General features: G+C 34.7%; 1 protein-coding gene across 7 annotated transcripts in view; it reads left to right on the forward strand.

Annotated features, from left to right (window-relative positions):
• Positions 1 to 22210, forward strand: part of LOC105388284 (four and a half LIM domains protein 2) — a 77887-nt gene that overhangs the window by 15345 nt on the left and 40332 nt on the right. For 2 of the 7 annotated variants that reach the window (XM_038122400.2, XM_048629200.1), the window contains exons 1-2: positions 5799 to 5996; positions 6076 to 6161. In XM_038122400.2, coding sequence (XP_037978328.2) covers positions 5814 to 5996; positions 6076 to 6161 — 269 coding nt within the window. In that variant the 5' untranslated portion in view covers positions 5799 to 5813. Of the gene's footprint in view, positions 1 to 5798; positions 5997 to 6075; positions 6162 to 10006; positions 10155 to 15091; positions 15430 to 22210 lie in introns of those variants that run through there. The other 5 variants (XM_038122402.2, XM_038122401.2, XM_048629203.1 and 2 more) reach the window with 5 other exon arrangements.

The raw sequence follows: 22210 nt of genomic DNA on the forward strand, positions 1-22210 counted from the left end.
AATCATAATTGGTAATTTTGTGCTCACTATTATTTTCGCTTTCGACTCTAGTCCTTAATTTAAATGTAGGATGTGTTCTGTGGCAGATTTTGACTAATAAAGTAGAATGGCCATTTATCTATGGCGCCATGACCCTCCAGAGCAGCCATTGATGAAACATATTATACTGATGTGTAGCCCACGACTACAGTATATCCTGGTGTAAACTTTATTATTATGAGGCATGGGAGAACGAAGATATAGGTGCTGAAAGATCAAGTCTTTGTACTGAACCAGAACCTAATTATTATTAAGTATACTCGTACAAAATAAATAACAAAGCCAACTAACAAAGTTCTGTTTATCTATTAGTAGTGAACAAAGTTTCCTAACTCAAGGGATCATGTTCCTGAAATTTCTCAGACCAGATTTTTCATTATAATAAAGAAAGTTGAAAAAGTATACTTTTAAGTTTGAAACTTTAAATAACCTTAAGTTACGGACTCAAATAAGGGCGTTTGAGATTAATTGTAAAATGTATCTGGTTGCGTCATTAAAACTTAGCATAGACTTAGGTACATTTCGTTCGTACAAATAACTTAAAATAATTAGGTAAGTACTATTATTAACATTTTGACCAAAAAATCCACACATGCACACACACTATTGCACTATGGTATTGCTGCACTACACACGACTTTATCAATAAATTACCTGAAATTTCCATAAAAACATATATTGAATCGTTTTTTATCTGTTTTTTTTTAGTAGGTTGGTGACTAAAACTAAATTTGCTAGTGTTTTTCACCGTGAAAAAGCCTGTCAGATTACACTTATTTTTCCAAGGGGCAGTCAAAAAATGGAACCCTTAATTTTTAAAAGGTGAATTGAAAGATGTATTCTCGTATTAAAAACCGTCACTGATTACACTGATACCGCTATTTGTGAGTGAATTCCACCTTTGTGGAGTATAATACAGAGACATATCATGATCATAGTAAATTTATAAGGAATAGAATAATGCACAATAGGCGGCCTTATCACTGAGAGTAATCTCTTTCACTCTCGGAATTTTACTTTGATCAATGTCTACATAATTTTCTTTTGTAAGTGATTTCTATTTATTCTTTAAATTTATAATAAACATTTCAAATGCATAGTATATTCCTACCACATTTTAAATTCAAACGAGGAAAAGGAAGTCGTTATTTTTTCCTGAAGAACTTCTTGCTGAATGAACCTTTTGTAACTTAATTTCTACATTATAGTCTCTATTTACAAACGATTAGGTTTAATTTATTGGACAACTCGTGTAGAAAATGCATTCTTTTGAATTTAATAATGTTTGACATTTTGCTATACCAATTCATTTTTCTTCTACGTAAGTTTATATTCTATTTACACTAGCGTTAGCATGAGTCATTCATATCATGAACTCATCATGAATGAAAGTGATTCTATCATTGGAATGTTTGAATTTGACACCTTAGATAGACGTGAGCTATCTATAAGAAAACGAAAAGTAAGAAAATACATTTATTCAGAACTAGCTGGCTTAGCTTGAATATTGTGCGCTTGGTGAATATTGGTTTTACAATGCTTTGTGGACACTACTGAAATAATTTTAAGGTGTGGAAGCAACGTGGATTTGACTCCTAAGTTATTTTACAGGTCATATACCTACTCAGTATTGAGAAAATAGAAATATTATTAGAAATTAATATTAAAGATGGTTCTTAGTTGATGCGATTTAGATTGAAGTGAGAAATAAACGCCCATAAAGTATTTTTTTCTGGTGTGGACCAGAAAAAAATACTTTATGGGCGTTTATTTCTCACTTCAATCTAAAACAAACACTGAATAATATTATCGAGTTTGGTGGATCTAGTGTAGGTAACTCGATCCACCAAACTTGCCATATTTGGCACTCATGGCCAAAAATGTTGCGTAATCGTTGTATTTTGAGACATGACGATCTGATGGAAACTGATCATCATTATGAACCCACAAATTATATCCTCTGCTGTCTGTTTAGTCATCAATCTTCTCCTAATTGGGAGTTTTTAAATTGATTATTATGTTTTAATTCTGGTGATTTATAAATCGAATAAAGTGGGTATAAATGAAGTAGCTCTACCCACCAATCAAAACGATGGAACGTATATTATGCATTAGGATGTAATTAATGTCAAAGGCATTCAGAATTTTTAAAAAAACACAGAACATTTATATTGTCTGATGGTGATAGTCAAAGTGAGTTCGCGGTGAAGAAACCAACGTTAAAACTAATGTAGTAAAAAAAATGAGCTATATTATTAGGTATTATATATATTTTTTAAATTGAACTATTTATTTGAAGCAGAAAATATACAAACCTCTAAGAAAGTCTGGCCGCATGGAGTGGGGCCATTTTAAAGACAAACAGGTAAATCATGTTTTAATCATATTATGTTGAACTTTACTTTGCTTTTCGAATTTGTAAATACTTACTCCTTTTATAGCACAGAAAAATAAATTCTTTCAAGTCTTACAAAAATACTCGTAGGTTCCTCTTTCCTGTTATTGTTAGTGATGTTTTTGATTTATTTTATTTTGAAAAATCGTTCTCTGATTAAATTTACAATTCTAGGTTGTTTTTTAAATACTTATCCTAACTAATATTATAAATGCGAAAGTAACTGTGTCTGTCTGTCTTTCTGCTACACTTTCACGCCAAAACTACTGAACGGATTTGAATGAAATTTGAGAAAGAACATAGGCTACTTTTATCCCGGAATTCCCACGGGAAAACTTTTTAAGGCGAAGCAAAGCTCGCGGGAACAGCTATTTGTTTATAAAGCTACTTGGAATGGAGGGTACTTAGTTACGTAATTACGTATTATTTAAAAATATTATATATACCAGCTAGTGCTTGTGATAGTGTGAATCTATCAATTTAGGAAGCTTACTAATAGCCATTTAATCCGGTCTTCGACAGTTGCTTCCAGTTCACCTATTGGAGATAGGTAGTCTATTGGGGTTTAGGATTGGTTGGATTAGTATGCACAAAGCTTTCGGGATCGTCCGGCTAACGCACTGTAAGTGTCTTCAGATTATGGCCATATATGGCTTCACGACTTCTTGCTACCATAGCTTCACTCTATGTCCATTTGTCCAACTAGAAATTGGAAACTGGCTAGTCTAGCTATCCATGTGCAAAGTGTGACAAATGTATACTTGTCTGACTAATAATATGAGTTAATAAAAATGTAACAAATTCAATGAAAACCGCATCTACTTTTGTAGTAAAGCGCCAGGACCATGTTCATGGACCAGGGGTAGAACCTAATACCTAGAATGTAGATTTCAAGTTAAATTTCTTAGGTTTTTATGGCTGGACTATCCAATAATGCAAACGTAAACACTTCCCTAGACCGTCCCGTATTGACTATTCACAAGAACATACCAAGAGTCTTAGTTTGAGAGGATGCCTGCATATGGTAATGGAAACATCAACCCACGGGCACTGCCACTTCTCTGTAACAGTTATTTTAACTATTCATCGGGTATGGGCAGACTCTGTATAAACACTCATGCCTTGTAAATACAGGCTTGTATTACTTCAGGGTGAGCAAAGGTGCATTGTTAATGTGCTAGCTTTGTAATTGTATATGTCGCAGGCAACTGGTTAAATCTCCTTTTTGATTGAACCACTAGCCCGTTCATTGGATAGAGATACCGTCGATATAGACATAGAGATACCGTCCGGAGAACCACGATATCAATTATTATTTAGATCTTATAAGTATTTCTATAAATTAATAGGTCATATAAATAAATTATAATTTGTCTTTCTTTGAAAATTTGGATTAAATAGGTAAGAGTAAAAAAAAAGAAATTACTTAAATTATTTTGTAAGTTCTTGTGCTAGCGAAATCTCTTTGAGCGCCATCTCTTGATGAGTAGCTGAATTACACTTTAGGTTAGAAGTTTAGTGACATAAGAAAATAGTGATTTTATACCTATAGGTATTTGTGTATCACTAATTACGACTCAATTAAATTAATCATCTTTTTCGTGTTATTTAATATTTTTAATTTTAGTTTTTTTAGTGTTAATGATTGAACATAGATGGCGCTAAAAGTTATTGTACATGGGTCGGCCTGGTAGGTAGTTCCTTATTTTATATTTTCAGCCTAGGTGGCGTGAGTGGACTGATTCTAAAGTAACAGAAATTCATTAAGTACCCTTTTCTACAAAAATATTTATTATTCATTGATGGTGATGGAATTGTGATTTCAGGTATGGACATTTTTATTTCGAAAAAAAAATATTACCCGAATCACTCATACACGGCATGCAAATAACACTATTAGGTAAGCAAAGCATCTAATACGGCTAATAACAGTAGCTACCTAAATTAATATAATAAATAACAAAAAGAACAATACCCGTTAAATATGAACGACAAACATTGAATTTTCCTTTCTACTTTTTTAAGTAACTACGTAGTAATAAAATTATTATTTTTTCAACACTGATTGCTGACTGCTTGCAGTATGGATTTCTCAATGCCTCTTGTTTATAATAGCTCTTTATGCACTGCATATTTTATTTTTATGTTAGCTTAGACAAAACAATGCGTTGCGAAAGTGGTACATATGTAGGTACCTACTCCTACACCTTCATTTCGGAATTCATAATTATGTAGAACTTTTGTGTGATCTCTAACTAGAAATCAAATAGTTAATTATAAAGAACTCTATTATTGTTACTGCCTTCACTAAAGTTTATGTAGTTCTATAAAACTAACGAATCCACGTGTCGTTACCCTTAAATTTATGACGCAGCCTATTCTCTCCAAGGGTACCATGATTTACACCATTTGCTCGAATGACCGAGCTGTTTGCATGGTGATCACACACCCACGCGAATGGGATGACCCACCTACCCACTATGTCACCGATTGGACTTGATTCCTCACCCCCCGCGTCTTATCATAAACACGGGCAGTGAGGGGAACGTCCACGCACAGACGGGGGCCACATGTCACTGGTAATGTGCGACCCGGCGCCACCCCATACACCCATTTGCAGGTAACCTCAGCCGCGTCACTTCGCCGATTGGACAGGGCTCGTAAACCTTCACATCAAGACCAGAGACCACTAGTTTGCTACGTCCTGAAGCTTATACGCTCTTCGACAATATTGGAAAAGAAAAAAAAACATGGACACTTTAAGAATAGAGTTGGGAGTATTAATATGGAGGCACTGAGAAGAAACATTTTGAGAAAATATCAGCAATCGCTTAAGAGAAAACTCATTCGTATCAAGAAATACTATCAAACCAGCATGAAGAGGAGACGAGAGTCGGTAGCGACGGTGTATAAAAGAACAACTAAGTTTTTGACTTCTAACACGGCAAATTTGCTAAAGAAAACTATGCCAAACACGAAGAAGTATAGATTCCTGGAGAAAGCCATGGAACGAGCAGAACAAAATCGACATTTTAATATCAATAAACAATATGATTGTGCTGATGATGAAAAAGAAGATGAATATGAAGGAGATCAACTGGATTATTTTTTTGGTTTAAACAAAAAACAAACATTTTGGAGAGACCTTGAAGGAGAAGAACAGATAAGGAAAGATTATTACATCAATCATTGCGGTGTATCGGAAGAAGATTATGACCTGTTTTATAAAAAGATAAACTTCAAAAAGCCAACTTGTAGCGTACAGCCAAAATTAAAACAAGTGCCTTTTAAAATACACAAAAAGATGGGACGGAAAAATAGTTATTTTCGTAAAGATCATACAAATAACTTTTGGTGTGAAAAAACCGGTATCCTTAAAATGTTCATGACCAATCGCAAAGACAGTGAATACTCATCATCTGATAGTTATAGTGAATGTGAGCCTTCACAAAACGCTAGTGATTCTGAGCAGAAAAACTGCGATGACTTTGATTTACTTACTAATCATTTCAATCGATTACAAGTACATGGCTTGAGTGACTTTGATTTAGGGTCGCTCGAGGTTAGTTTAGTTAAATAAGATGGTGGGAGAGTTATTTGGTGTTGTAGTCATAAAATTAAAGGTTTTTGTTTGTTTGCAGGGTGTGCGGATCAAAGAGGTGTCGGAGGGAAGGCCGTGCGACAACTGCCCAGAACTTTGCCCTGGCTTCATTCCACATTCATGGAGGTATGTAGTTCTGTAATGTTCTATATTTTTCATCTACAATTTATTCATCAAAGTCATTAAATTACGCAGTGCACAATCCGGAAATCGTAAACAAAATGAGTTCCTAGAAAACGAATTCATTAACTTCTTAGCTAGACACAGAAATATACCTATATCACAAGGATAACATTGAAGCAACTGCTTAGTGCATACAAGCAAAGTGCATGTGACTCATACGACACAAAATTTAGCTGTTATTTATCTCAATATCGCCGAGATACTGGCATTATCTCCAGTCGTTATAGCGGGTCATTGATAGCTTATCAAACTGGACGGTGTTAAATTTCATTTGTTTGCTCACTCGCTCGTTAGTCGTTTAACATCAATAAACACGAACGTATAAAATTAAAAGTGAGGAAAACAAGTGAGCAGTAGTTAGCACCCAGAGGTCGTCGACGCAGGCGCATGACAAAACATTGCTGTTGCCATATTCAGTCAAGTTGCCGAGGCGAACAGTCGCCTGCCACTCGCTGACCTTCGTGACCCGTCGTGCGTGCAGCCAACATGTGCCTCTCTCTGAAGGAACTGGAGTGGGCAGACGTCTACAAGCGCATCGTTGGAGGCCAGAGCGAGCCGCAGTCAGTGATACATGAGAAGAAGTACCCGAAGTTTCCATCCAGAGAAAGGAACTTCGCTGTTCGGAGAAGAAAGAACAACAACAACAATGTCGTGCGCGTCAACAACTGTCAGACGTGCGCCCGAGCGTCGCAGGACGCGCGCCGATGACAACGGAGTATGTTCATTAAACGTGATGAGTTGAACGAGATGCCGTACTCGTTTCTATGAAAGCGTCAGCGTTAATGAAGTGACCTTACGGTGTGTTTGAAAGACTGCTGAGTGTTGAGTAATGGATGCCTACATTGTCAACGCGCGGTACTTGTAAAGTGATCGGTCGTGAACAACATTGTAGCCAAATTTGTTTAGACGACCTAGTTATTAGTGTTATTGTTATTACGAGACTATCTAGTAGTAAGTTACAAAATTTGTTTAAAATTTAAATAGTGAGTTAATAATACTTAACAACCAGGATGTTCAATGTTCATGTTTTAGACTTTAGACCTTCTGGCGATTTATTTGTGTATTTTGATGTGATTTTAGATATAGATTAAGAGATTAAAGCGCCTAAATACCGGTATAAAACTAATATTATCGTATATTGGTATCATTTCATTTCCCTCATATAATTTCAGTAGGTAGGTATTGAATTTAAAAAAAAAACTGTATTTTTTTACAGTTTTTTTTAAGTACTTACTTAAGTAAATAGGGATAGGGTACCGACGTGTACGACGACCTAATTTTGAAGATATAACATTTTACTGAAACATAGGACTTCATTTTTTTAATAAGTACAAACTGTATTCAATGAATTTGATCAAAGCAATCAAAGTTGATAAAAAGTTGTAAATTCTACTGGACCAACGTAAAATTAAAAATTAAGAACGAAATTCGAAGAGTATTTTGGCTTGTCATAAATTAAAATACATTTTGGAGATATATTTTTTTATATTAGGTTTGGCACAGCTAAATTAATATAATACATGTAAATATGTATAATTAATATAATGTTGCTTTGGGAGACGGCTACATATTTTTCTTATAACCTCATCAAAAGTACCTATATATACCTAATACCATCTAATAGCTTCCTACTTATCTATTATAATGATAATACGTAGGTACTTCACAATATAGCTCTATCTACAGACAATCTCAGAAACATTATACGATATGTGTATAAGCCTTCAAATCGAATTTCGAAGAATCATAAAATACTATGAATATTTCATCACAATACAAGAGATTTAGCGCCATCTAGCGGTGAGTAGTAAACGTAATAATTTATGCACCAACTTTTACTAAATATTTTTTTGCTTTATTTGTTTAATAAGAATAAAATATCGGTTTTATTTAATTACTGCCAATAATTACTACAGTTTATTTTGAAATAATTAAACTTAGTAATACTTTTACAACAGTTTTATAGAAAATTGTGCTTATCTACCTAGTCGTTAGATAATGCTCTATTTCTACCAAATGCTCAGTCATCTACTAATGAACAAGGACTAACTCCTAAAACCAACATTGATAATTGATAACCATGTCATGATAATATTATAGTGCGACCTAGATATGTCCCAAACAGTATGTAGGTATTAGTACATTTATGTAAATATGTCTTACTTCTTTAGAGATCTATTATGACTTACCTACCATAGAATTTCCAATTTATGGTTAACAAGCATTTGCAATACAATACTATAAATAGACTAGTTATTCATGCAATTTTATTCTCTAAAATAAGTACTAAAATGTAGAATTTTTACTTTCATACAGTGGAAACTGGCCTATTAATACAGTAAGTATAAAAAACATAGGTACCTAAGTACTTATAATATAAGTAGGTAAATAAATAACTACTTTTCTGTAAACGATGTTATTTAATCTATTTGTCATAAAACCATTTGGTATAAGTCCGTACCTATTAGGACCAAAGCTCTCACTAGATAATGGATAAAAGACTACCAACAGAAATAAATCCTATGAATGTATGTGTATGTACCCTTTAAGTAGCCTATAAAAATATGTACTCATATCTCATAATTTTAACTGCAAACATTTAAAAAAAGACTAACACCCCACTGTATAAAAGAAACAAGAAAATGTAGGTACCCGCTGTACCTACTAGGTATCTTATTTAGAAAAAACATCCTTATGTACTCAATTGGCGCAGTCAGTGCAAGGACCGCCACGGTCTCTGGGACCCTTTGACCCCCCTTGATCCCCCGGTCACTCTATAAGTATGTCGAAAACAATGATTTCAAAAGGAATATATATAGGCAGTAATATATATGTCAATGGTCGAAAAATTAAGTTTCGGAGACTCTATCTCGTTAGATTAAACGTGCTGCTACGACAGCTCTCGTTCTTTCTGTTTTCGTCAGTAAAGAGTATCCCTCCAGTCCCGTGTCCACTGAGAAGGATTACGGGCTGATGATGACGTACCTCCTAAATTAGATTATGGAACTTTTATCAATCTGGCTTATAGAGACTAGAGAGCAGATGAAAATAAACACCAGTGCCTATATCCATACTGGCAACACTGAAGGTAGAGCTCATGACATTGACTCACGATCCCTCGTTATCAGCACCGGTGAGCCATTAGGTACCAAGGCACACTCACTCCCATTTTGACATCACCGCGGCCGCTTTTACCACCTTCACACTACCTCCGGCCATTTGTAACCTGATAAGTCTTGGATTGGACTAGATTCACTTACCTAAGGGTTGCCAGTTCTGTTAAGTAGCTGTAGCGTGGCTTTATACGCAGAAATATATTGTGTTTACAACCCTACCTAATTGTTAGTGTTCCCTCAATAATATATTTAGGTCGCTGGTAATTTTGTAGACCATCGTGAAGTTCCTGATAATTTGGGTCTACCTACTTACTTAAATTTAGCTATGCTTTTAATGGTAGATAGAATAGATTTTGAAAGTAAAAAAAAATACTTACTTACCGTAATAAATAATACATTTACATAGCAACATCAGCAACCCTATGCCTGCACGTGAACATCAAACGGTAGTTTTATCAAAGTTATGACATGACAACCACAAACAATCGTTAAAAGACCCGTCCTTCAGAAGTTCAAGATCGGCTGGCCTTTAAAGATAAAACGGGATCATTTTCTACGGGGGGCCTGGATATATTGGTTTGTCTAAGGAAGGTTAATCCCCAAATCAGAGTCCGAGCGAAACCATGGAGGTAAACAAATGTCGGCAACCCGTTGATGCGCATTTGTCATTGGAGCGGCGGCCGGCGCGCGTGTCACCGCCGCCAGCGCGTTTGAATTCCGAACGATATTTCCCGCGTCTTTGCAAACTTTTTAAAACTATTCGGCCAGTTCTTTTTATTTTCTTAACAAATAGTTTTTGGCTAAAGTTTCCAGCCAGTTTGTGAGTGTTCATTTGTTTTATTCATGTAGTGGTTGTGGTTATTTGTAAACTTTAATTTAAATGTTTATTTCATAAAAGTGTGAAGGAAAGGAAGTGACGGCGAAATGACCGATAAGAGTTTTATGTTGCGAGTTTACTAACGAGTGTGTCATAAGTAGGTACCTACCTATACCTACCTACTACATTTTTATATTATTTAAATGCTTAGCCGAAATATTAATTGAAAAATGTTCAAGGATAAATAATGATTTTGAAGTTAATTCTGTACTTACCGGTGAGTCTTATCTCTTATCTTTGTTTATCATTATCAAACAAAAACATATTTTTAGCATTCTTCATTTATTATTATCATACTTGTGTTATGTGTGATTGTTAAATTGAAATATTCATTTCACAACTATCGGCACCTCGTTTATTTACTTACTTACTTGTCTTGTCCGCGAATTGAATAGCCTAGCAGTCTAGCTAAACTACTATTTCTAACAGTTACATTACATTCTAATGGTGGCTAACTAACGGCTAACCTTCATAGGCAGTTTATACACAGATGATTGAGATAGAGGTGCATTCAAAATCTAGTACTTACCTAGGTTCAATCAAACACTAGACGTCTAGGTAACCGATACTATCGATAAAGCACGTGCATCGTGCAGTTTATAGTAAATAATTTAAACGTAAGTAAGTCAGAGTCAGAGGTAACAATCTGTGCACACCGGATTATAGGTATTAAGGCCGCGTATACACTATTGATTAGTGCAAGTGACAAATAGAAGTAGGTACCTACCTACAATACTATAAGTGTGAACCCACCTTTAATAACATCGTATTTATTTACACACAGTAGACAGCTTATTCAGTTACCCTAATAACCCTAATCAAACAGCTTCGCAGGACTGTTACGATGGACGGGATATTTTAGGAAGCAATTAAACAATAATGAGATTGATAGATTATTAACTAATTAAAGTCGCATAGGTAGGTATTGTTGGCATTACAAATTACCTGTAAAAATGTAGGTAGGTATGTAGTAAAGTTATGTAGATGTATGTTGGAATGACGTAGACATACTAGACATACCTTCTAATTGTAAGCACTTATAATAATAGTATAGGTACAAATAGTATGAGTGTGGAGTATGACTAAACTTCATTCATAAATAATTAAGAGATACGCTATCATTATTATGAGTAAATACATGAATTTATAAATACACAATATACGGTACAGAACCACTGAAAGGATTTCGATCAAATGTATCCATATAGATATCTGATCAATAGTTGTACCTACCTAATATTATTATTAATTATATACTTAAGTATAAGTAAGAACTTAAGTTATAAATGTTAACTTAACTTACTTTAAAAATCATGTATTTCACATTTTTAAAGAATAATGCTTCGTCATAATGACTGATCTACCTCTTATAGAAGAAAAAGATTCTGTGAGTATCTACGGCTGTATTTCTTTTCCATCCTTTAAGTAGGTATAAGTATAATGATTCTTTCCAATTTCTACTAAGTACGTGACAAAAGCAAGAATGCCACAAAAGGAGTGCAGAAATGTTCTTTTATGCTCAACTCATTGTGAATCCTCATACCTAACATGCTTTTTAAAACAAAGCACCGTGAGTCCTCAGAATAAGGACTAACGTGAGTCACACTTTCACAAATGTAATGTCTGAGTCAAGTGCGTGTTTTGGTACAGCTACGAACGTTGAAGCAAACGCCAGCGCCACTGTTTGCCAAATAAACCGCTATAACAACAAATAGTCATTACAAATTCATCTTTAATTTCCGGAAATAAAATCCAATTTACAGTGCACAGTTAATCGCTGAATCGCTTCGGTCTAAATCTTCGGTAATCTTAAGGTACGCTGCAAGAGTTATTGCCCTATAAATAAATAGTAAGTACCTACGCCGCGTCGTTGTAGGAAAAATATAGTGTTCAACTGTTCACTGTTTTGTATCTATGGAGTAGTTTTTCCATTAACCGTCCGTATCATTCCATCCCATAGTAATTAAGTAAATATGTATTAATTACTTAAGAACATGTTTTATAAGTAGGTACCTACTTTACTAATGTCAGTATTCATTCAAATAGGTAAAATCAGTAGAGTGTGAATCTTTGGAAATATTAAGAAGACATTATTAAACAAAAATCTATAGAAAAGATCTCTGTCGAAATAAAAATTCTGTAAAATGGGATTTTGCGATTTAAATTTACTTATAAATACGATAATATTTTTTATACACAGTTTTAGATATTGTCTCATGTCTAAGTGGTCACTACAATACACTCACTGTTGGGCCAAGGCCCAAGATTCAGACAAGTATGAATTTTCATGATTCATTCATAATCATAATTAATTAGGAATTAATCTCGCAAATTAAAGTCTGATGCACGCAAGTACGACGACGCAGGCTCACATACATAAAATTCATACATAAATACAGTAAGTATAGAACTTTATCAATGATCTTCCCGAAGACAGGTCAAAGAACCTACTCGGTACATGACTGCATAAAACAATTCTACGTCTAAAGAGGTATTTATGCTGACCATCCTAACTAATATTATAAATGCGAAAGTAACTGTGTCTGTCTGTCTGTCTGTTACTCTTTCACGCCAAAACTACTGAACGGATTTGAATGAAATTTGGTATACATACGGTTTAGACCCTGGGAAAGAACATAGGCTACTTTTTATCCCGGAATTCCCACGGGAAAACTTTTTAAGGCGAAGCGAAGCGCGCGGGAACAGCTAGTTATTTATAAATGCGCTACACGTACAAACTATATGTCGTATCTACTTAGGTAATACTTAACTTGCAATTATTATTTTCTTCGTGACTAATACACAGTTACTAATAAACCTAAAGCTATAATTAAATACTATCATTTCACTGGGCATAAAATATGACAATTACAAATATGTCATTGTATAAATTATGCCATAATCTGAACCTCTTAGACTAATTGGCAGTATAGTATACAACTCATATTTCCTGCAGTCATTAGCGAGAACAAATGGCAAAACAATATTCATTAGTATTTCTGTAAGAATGTTTTGTTTACGGTAACAAGTCCGATGTTTTTCTTTGTACACTTTTGTGGTATTAGTTAGTCCACACGTTGTTTTGGTTTCGAGAAATGTTACAGCTCTCTGGCACTTTATAATAATTATTTTCTATAGGTATTTTGTTGTTTGCGTCGTTTGACATATTTTTTGCTTTTAGTGGTTTTGATTTTACTTACCTATATTTAATTTGGAAATGCAAGTACCTAGGTAGTTTAGTGAAGGAAAAATAATTGTGTGCGTAACTTTTTTAAAAGCTCTTAGATATAAGAAGGAAAAACTACAAACTTCTTTTAAAGTTCTTGACTTTGATGTCAGAGATAAATATCCTCTCAGACGTGCGAAGTCTATAAACTTGTCACTGGCCAGTTCGAATGAAAAAACGCAGAGATTTAAAATAAGAACAAGTGAAAAACTAAAAGTTTGAGGCCGTTAAATAAATGTCCATTCGCACTAATACAAATATTGACGAGTTATTGGTGGATTCCTTGTTATGATCAGACTGTGCTCATATAAATAATAAAGTTAACTTAATAATTAAATATTTACGGAATTTACTGTTATAAATAAAATAATTGCAAATCGAATACCTATCAGAAGTAAAAAAAAGAAGTTTCCTGAAATTCCACTTCAAAACCTTTGTTAGTGCTGAGATTTGTATATATATATATATATATATATATATATATATATATATATATATATTTATCACAGTTACCTCAGTAGGTCAACTGTAGGCATGTACCTAATACCTAGGTCTTTAGAGCTCAGAGAGCGTATAAGGTTTCTAGCGAGACCACCTAACTAGGTCATATTTAATGTATGTAGGAATCTCAGAGATAATTTAAGAAATTAAAAACTTCATGCTAAAAATGTTTATAAATAACGTATTTTGGCACATCAGAATTTATTAAACGTAGTAGGTATTGATGATGTTAGGTATTATTTGTTATCCTAACAGAAAATAAGATTTTAAGGGTTTAATAGCCGAATGGCAAATACCAAACCATAATGTATCTACCTTGCATACACGCTGATTTCGAAAAAGGTTTAAATAGTTTAACTTGAGACAGTTTGAGAGCCACAGCCATACGTGTAAAGCTTTTCACAACCACTACTTATTCCACTATTCCATAAACAGCGTTATTGCTTTAACCTCATTTAGAGCACATTTATTTTTATAGAATCGCATTGCTATTAAAATTTCCATTACATGCCTTGGACGAATCGAAGCCATTAGGGGGTTCGGAAGGTCTTATTTTTATTCGTATATCTGTCTAAAAGTAGGTGAACTCAATTTCTACCTCTACTTTAGTTTTATCTTCCTTAAATAGCTATATGTACTTATAATGCTGAAAGTTTGTATGTATTGTATATATCAAGAAATTAAAATGTCTTTTGTTTGTTTGGACGGATCCCGGCGCAAGGCTCATTGCTCGCATTAACAAAGTAATTGACTAAATTGAGACTTCCGACTTTTGTTGCCTTACTCCCGCCTCTATTATAGAAGTAAGTAGTATCATGCACATGGTATTAGATATTTAGAACTATTGTGTAACTGTAGTATAGAAAGTATGCATCTACTCACAGACTGATAAAATCAACTGTAAAATCTGTATGACTACTTAGTGAATTTTATACACTTTATAGTATGTAAATTATGTGTATGAATAGGTTACATTACACCTATGTATTTGGTCACTATAAATATTTAAGCGACTTGTAAGTTTGTTTAAATAAATTAGGCTCTACCACTAGGAGCAAATTAATCCGTATGGCAGTAACAATTAACAGGAAGGAAAACATTTGAATACTTACCTAATTAATTCCAACTTAACTAAGTACTTACATAAACCTACCGATTCATAGGAAACAACGATACTGACACATCACTAAACTCATTATCGGTCATTCCGCCAAGCGCTCCGAACGGCCAGTCGCATCGCGCTATGACCCTCGTCTGTGCCATAGACAAACTCAGTGACATAAAGAAGTTCCTGCAAAAAGTTTAAATGCCACCAACGGAAACCGTCACGGAAGGCATGCTTTGCCTGACGCGGCACGAGAACTGTCCCTGGGACCAGGCGCTTAAGTCCTCGGAGATCACCTGGTCTGGATTGCAGTTTGCGTGTCTGAAGATCCTGCATCTCTACTGCCGGGTGTTCGACCGGGAAGATGTCTTGGATATGGTTATTAGGTGAGTTTCTAGTTCTTCTTAGCTTGTCGGTAGCCAACACTAGAGCTAGACTAGGATTTGACACCGTGGTGACAGGAATGGCCAGTCAGATTAGTTGTCAGTCGTTGACTGCCCGGTGTGCGCTGGACTAATTGCTGCATTTCATACCAACCGGGAAGACTCATTTCGTGTTTAGTCCTGAATTTCTTGACAAACGCTACATATCCTAGGTCTGCCTGATGACTAGCTTTAACGGGTAAATGTACCTGTACTACAATGTTAGTGTTTACAGCAACTTTCCGCTAAAACAACAGAGCCCGTTGATGCCGCCCACGCCCAACCTTTCAATTTTACGAGCGCGGTCTTGATTTTTCCACAACACTCACCTATTTTTCTTAGGATGGCCACATTAAAACGATTTAGGGGCAATTCCAACAGCGGATATCGGCGGGTCATAACCCAGTAATGGATCTATTAATGAATGCCAGGATCGTTTACCGGACAACCAGTTGTTATTTTGAACTTTCCACGATGATGAATTTGTAAAAAGCTTACTGTCAACTGGATCAGTGGTATGATCTAAACGTGATATCAGAAGATAAATGCTTACAGTTTATTGATAATTTTGGAAATATCTTAATTGGACCTGGTGTTTTCTACCACATATTTACAAAAAACAACTGTTATCAGTATAGTTATATGGAATATATGTGAACATGCTGTGACCAACGTTGATGATGGATGATGTAATGAAAAAAGGCATCACTGCATTTCTTTCGATCTACTTCAAAGAGCAATTTCTCATCAATATCATATTCTTCCTATCATTATCATTGGACTAGACAAGACATGCACCGTTTCCATCCCAGACCGAAATAACGACGTGCATAAAATGGTCATCAGAAAGTAATGAATGGCATAAACGACCCTGTTTACCGAATTGATGGCGTTTGCGTAAAAATGTTGTCTTAGTTTTTATTACCTTAGGAAATAACGGCAGCTCAGTTTACACGGAGTAAAGGGCGACAAAAAAATAATAAAGTAACCATTTTTGTGTGAAGAAGTAAAGAGTGTTATTAGCGAAGTTTTTTTTCCTGCGATTTGCGAATGATTCTCTAATTTTCCTCCTACAATTTCAATGAGAATTTCAAGTTTCTATGCAATCTGAGCAGAACATCCCTATGGGCTTGGCAACACCATTAGATCATTTGGCTGGAGCCACGGGTCACACTTGTCCGATGCAGTGATTGGCTCCTATACCATACCATTTAGTTTTATTTATTTCTGTTGGCTCTAAAGGTTACAGGTTTCAGGAGGGTTACTCTATACTGACGGAAAACGAACGAAAGAGAGCTGTCGTGCAATCGGCATCATATGGGATCAAAACAACGACAATCAGCAGCGTTCTCGTAGAATGACCCCCCAGGTACTCGTAACTCCTTTTATTGCTGCTCGCCGTGAATCATTTAAAGACTACGGATTTTCAGATTTATTTCATGCGTTATTTTATTTATTACTTTAGAGTTTTATTGGTTCGTTTGAGTTGAGCATCGGCCAAAAACGGTTTCAAATCATTCTGCATGAAGAGTTCGTCTATGGGTCAGGTAAATATCCGTCACATCCGCTATAGGGAACTGAAATTTCAGGGTCTGCCAACTACAGATTCTATAAATACCTACATAAGTGGTGGTAGTATTCTATTATCGAATTAAGTATTTACAAACTCCACTAGAGTTATTCATTCAGTCATTTTCTAAAAGTGTTTGTACATATCATTGTTAAATTACTAAGCCTCTAAGATTCCATTCCATCCTAAGATGGTCCATCTGATAGAAACTGAAGATAGGAAAAGAGACAAACAGATATAATGAGACATTACGCGGTACACACGCAATTATGTTATGCAACAAACGATTTGCGAACTCAAAGGCTGTGCGAGATTTAGCACGTACCTATTAACAGCAGCATTTTTTATGTTCATAAGCTATTAACATGCTATAGAGAACTTCACTAACTAAAAAATCCTTCATCACTGTTCCAGCGTTCCATAGAGAAATATAAAAACACACGCACTCACGCCTTGTACTAATGTACTCCCTTGCGGGGTAGGCAGAGGTGCATTGCTGCACCCACTTTTCGCCAGAGTGTTATGTTAGTCCCAATGTAATAGGGGCCGGGCCTATTGCCATTTTACGGGCACATCCAAGACCTGAGAACAAATATCTGTGTTTAAACAAATATCTGCCCCAGCCGGGAATCGAACCCGGGACCATCGGCTCAGTAGTCAGGTCACTAACCACTACGCCATTCGGTCACGCCACCATACCCAAGAGAAATATAACTACTTACTTATTAATTACTTTAATTCCAAATCTACAGTTATTTTCTTTCGACTGAGCTGATTTTGTAAGACATTAACGTAAAGCCAGACATATTAACATAAACTTAGTTTCAGTAAAACTTTTCTAGTCTTGTGAACCGGGAATCGAACACGGGACCTTCGGCATGGCAGTCGGGGTCACGAACCGAGTAGACTCTACACCATTCGGTCGCCATTTATTTCAGATACATTCATCATGTTTATTTTTATTAGTTTTATCTTTCTAATACCAATGTCAGCTAAGTCAATATTGCCTTTGCTTTGGATGTTTGATCAATTTGGATCGGTTCCAAAATATTAATTAGCCCGAAAATAATACTATTAATATTTACATACTGGATTTATCACCTCGGCCACATCAAATGTATCCCACGTCATTCCGTCAATGCCTCCATTGTTTCGTAGATATTATTTACATAAACTTACATTATAATACACTCACGAGCAATGAAAAAGTTCCACTATCAAAATGCCGACTCTATAGTGGCCTCATTTTTATTTACCTACATCCAATTTATATTTTGAGCACAATCACAATATGTAAGTTTTAGTTGGGTATTGTGATGCGCTGTTAAATGCACTTCAATATTACAGACACCATAATTAAGCTAGCCTTTTCCGTTTAGGAGTCACTTGGTGCTATGTCTGACTGGAACTTTTTAATTGCTCGTGAGTATTTTAGTAATAATAATAATAATTATAATAATTTATTTATTTTTCAACCAACATGGATCAAAGTGTTAGTAATACATGTACAAGAACAATCACACGACTTAGACATCTATTGTTAGTATAAAAATAGGAACTAATAAACAAAACGTAATGATAAGTTGTGAATCCCTGAAATGATATTCGTTCCTAAATGTTTATTAACACTAGTAGGTACAGTTTTGTGAAGCCCAATCTTTAATTTAATTTTATACTACTAACATTTGAGACTCAAAACTTCGTTTTATTGAGGCAATTTAAATCTACCAATGTAGAGTAAGTAAAGTACGTACCTACCTAAATTTATTACCAAGACAAGGAAGAGATAGTTCAACTTAAAGTTAGGGCCCCTAGAAGTCAAATAAAGATATGTATGTAATGTTTAAACAATAATTATTAGACCTTAGACTTATATATTAGCCTGTTAAATAAATCAAAGTTGACTTCGAACTCAAAATATTTTCCCTTTTCACCGTCCAATCAAAACAGTAATAAATCTATTCCAGATTTATAGGCATTATATACCCCTCAGTGTTTCAGACTGTCAAGTAGTTAAATGCTTCGAATCTGTAAATAAATCCAGTAGATTTATTCATTTGCGTCTATTCGGCGAGTCAAGATAAATTAATTTTGAGCGAGCCAATCATTCTGGAATGACGCCAGTGCCCGTCGCTAGACATTCAAGTTCAACGGTGACAGTATTTAAAAATAAATTTACTTATTAATAACCTACTAATTAACACCAATGAAATTTTGCTTAGGTGTTTTATTTATATTTCTGACTTTGGTTCCGTTTAGCGCTGGCGTTAATTAGCCTGCCTCACCTGCCTGCCTTGACTTGAGTCTTTTACAAAACGTCGAAACTCGTCATAATATATTTAACCCTAATTAATGCAACTTACAAAGAGTATGAAGGAGCTTCTCAAATCATGATTTGTGTCAACTTACAAACTTTTTATCAGTTCTATGACGACGGGAGCTTTTTGAATAATATCAGCATTTCTCAATAGTTTTTATTTCAAATATTTAGTGCTTCCCGAGTTTATGATGAAAGCAGTCTAGCAAAATACTCAAAAATAGACCTTGGCAATAACAAATGTGACCTAATTTTCTTTAGTAAATCATGCACTAAAATATACTTTTTATGACGTCGTTATCGCAATAAGTACTCCTGACAAATTGTTTTATGTTTGCTTGACAGAGAAATTAAGTGCCCCTATTCCGTGTAAAAGTGTGTGGATGGGCATGGTGGTGCTACTGCAATATGATAACGATAACAAAAACTGTTATGTGAAGAGGATATGCATACTTACATACATAAAGCGCGTAGGTTCGGTTAAATTTAAGTTATAAATTTATCTAAGGAGATGAATAATTAGGCTGAATACGAGTTATAAAGTCGAAAAAAGGAAAATAGATGTTGAACGTGCGTATTTGTATGAACTTTGGGTGTGATGTAACTTTAACAACTTAAAAAAATACTTTTGTGCATAGCAACAATTCTTTCAGACACTGAATTATTTAACAAGAACTACAAATTCCGTATTATTTATTAAGTATCTATTGTTTTAGTTTTTTTATATGGAAGCAGATAAATACCTGAGTAAGTACTTACTTATTTGTTTTTTTTATAGCATTCTTTGTAAATTTATCTAATGTAGGTATAATAATCTAATAATAGATTATAATCTTACAAAAGTAATGACGATTTAAACTTTGAGATTAATAAAAAAACAAATTCATAGAACGTATCATTGTAAATTTACAACAAGGTTAAAATTGACTTTGAAACACACGAGTTTCAACTCTTTACGTCTGTGAAAAAGTAGAAATTCGTATATCACAAAGTCAATTTTAAACTAATGGGAGGTTTTCAACAATTTATTGTTCAATACCCACTTCGACCACCATTACCATAGTCAGCAAATAGCTTCCTTGAGAGATCGTTTCGTTCACCTTAGATGTAGGTATCATTAGACTATGAATACGGGCACCAGCACGTTTACATGAATTATTTTTACTGAATGAAAATCTGCATATTTTTGCATAGATACATATAATATTGTTGTCTACTATGGTTTAACCTTATAGCATGTGCCTTATTAGATAATACAAGTGTCATTCGGTCATCCCATTGTTGAGGAATGTCGTCGTGATAGGTCAACGCGGCTACGAGTGACATTGGATAATATGGCGGCTTCCCCACCCACCACTTTAGTAAAAGGGTTCTTAGGTTGCGAGGCATTTTAGTTGATATGAGATGATAATAGAAATAGACAAAAGGTCACTCAACACATCTGTTTTGGTTTCATTCGGGATTTCCTTTCTATGTGGTTGTCTGGGAGAGATTACTTGTAGTAATAAGGCCGCCGATTGTACTATTTACACTATATACATTTTATTTCTATGTTTGTGAAACTGTTTCTGTTTGTGTGCAATAAAGAGTATTTTATCTTTATCTTTAACAAGATTTTCTCCTGACTCAACGCGTGTTTTGAAACTATACAAGGCCAGAACGCACCCATAGCGTACTAGCACTGTATACTTTGAAGTGAAAAAAAATATTATTTGACTTGAAAATATACACGATTTGTGCGTACTAATTGCGTATACTTTCAAGTTGGGATTTACTAAATCGTTCTTGAAAATATACATTGCTATTACGCACATTGCTTGATTGGCGTACTTGTCGCATATAATTTATACCTACATGCTGATTCTGATTTACTTAACTATTTTGGTAAATGTACATGACTACAATTTACTTGTTCTGCCTATCATACCTATAGAATGTTAATAAATAAAGATGAACAAGCTCTAATTTGATTGATAAATTGATATAATTCATAAAGATAATACTAATATCTTATTATTTATATGAATTAAGAGTAATACCTACTACGCTCAGGAGAAATGAAAAAGTTCCAGTGACGATAGCTCCTGAACGAAAAAGACTAGCTTATTAAAGAAGGTACATTTAACAGCGCATCAAAATATTATAACCAACTTTTTTTTTCTTTTACCTCTAGTGTCCCACTGCTGGACAAAGGTCTCTTCTTGAACATTCCACTTATCCCTTTCCTTGGCCTGCTAAAAATAACCAACTAGAACCAAATAACCAACTAAAAACGTAAATTTTTATCAAATTCTAAATTAAATGCAATTTGGACTTATTGGTTGCTTGTGATTGTAGTGTAGACCTATTAGAGACATATTTTTCATCATGTTTTGGGGAGCCTACCCTATCTATCTATGGGTATTAAATATAAAAACCTAATACCTGGTAACTAATCACGTATAGTTTCAAGTGCTCGCATTGCCGCTTGGCTCTTGAAAATATACACGATTAGTACGCATTGGTAACTGCTGCAGTATATTTTCAAGCCATAATTTTGGCCCAACTTACTTGAAAATATACGCGATTAGTGCGTAATGGCCTTGTATACTTTCAAGTAAATCATGGGACCATTTTAATTTGAAACTATACGTGAGCAGTCCCAACCTCTGCGTTCTGTACCCGTATCATGAAAATTCGAGCTAACGAATAGAATCGAATTCGAGTGCGACTATTGTCAACTTGACAGCACTTTCGAACACTTTTTACCTTTCGAATGAGTTTCGAAAAGAATGACCACAGAGTACATGATATTATTCTGACAATGACCTATGGAATGATAGCTGTCAAACTTTCGCAAATCTGTACACCGCAATACA

Source organism: Plutella xylostella, chromosome 22 (genome assembly GCF_932276165.1).
Source record: "Plutella xylostella chromosome 22, ilPluXylo3.1, whole genome shotgun sequence".
Taxonomy (NCBI): domain Eukaryota; kingdom Metazoa; phylum Arthropoda; class Insecta; order Lepidoptera; family Plutellidae; genus Plutella; species Plutella xylostella.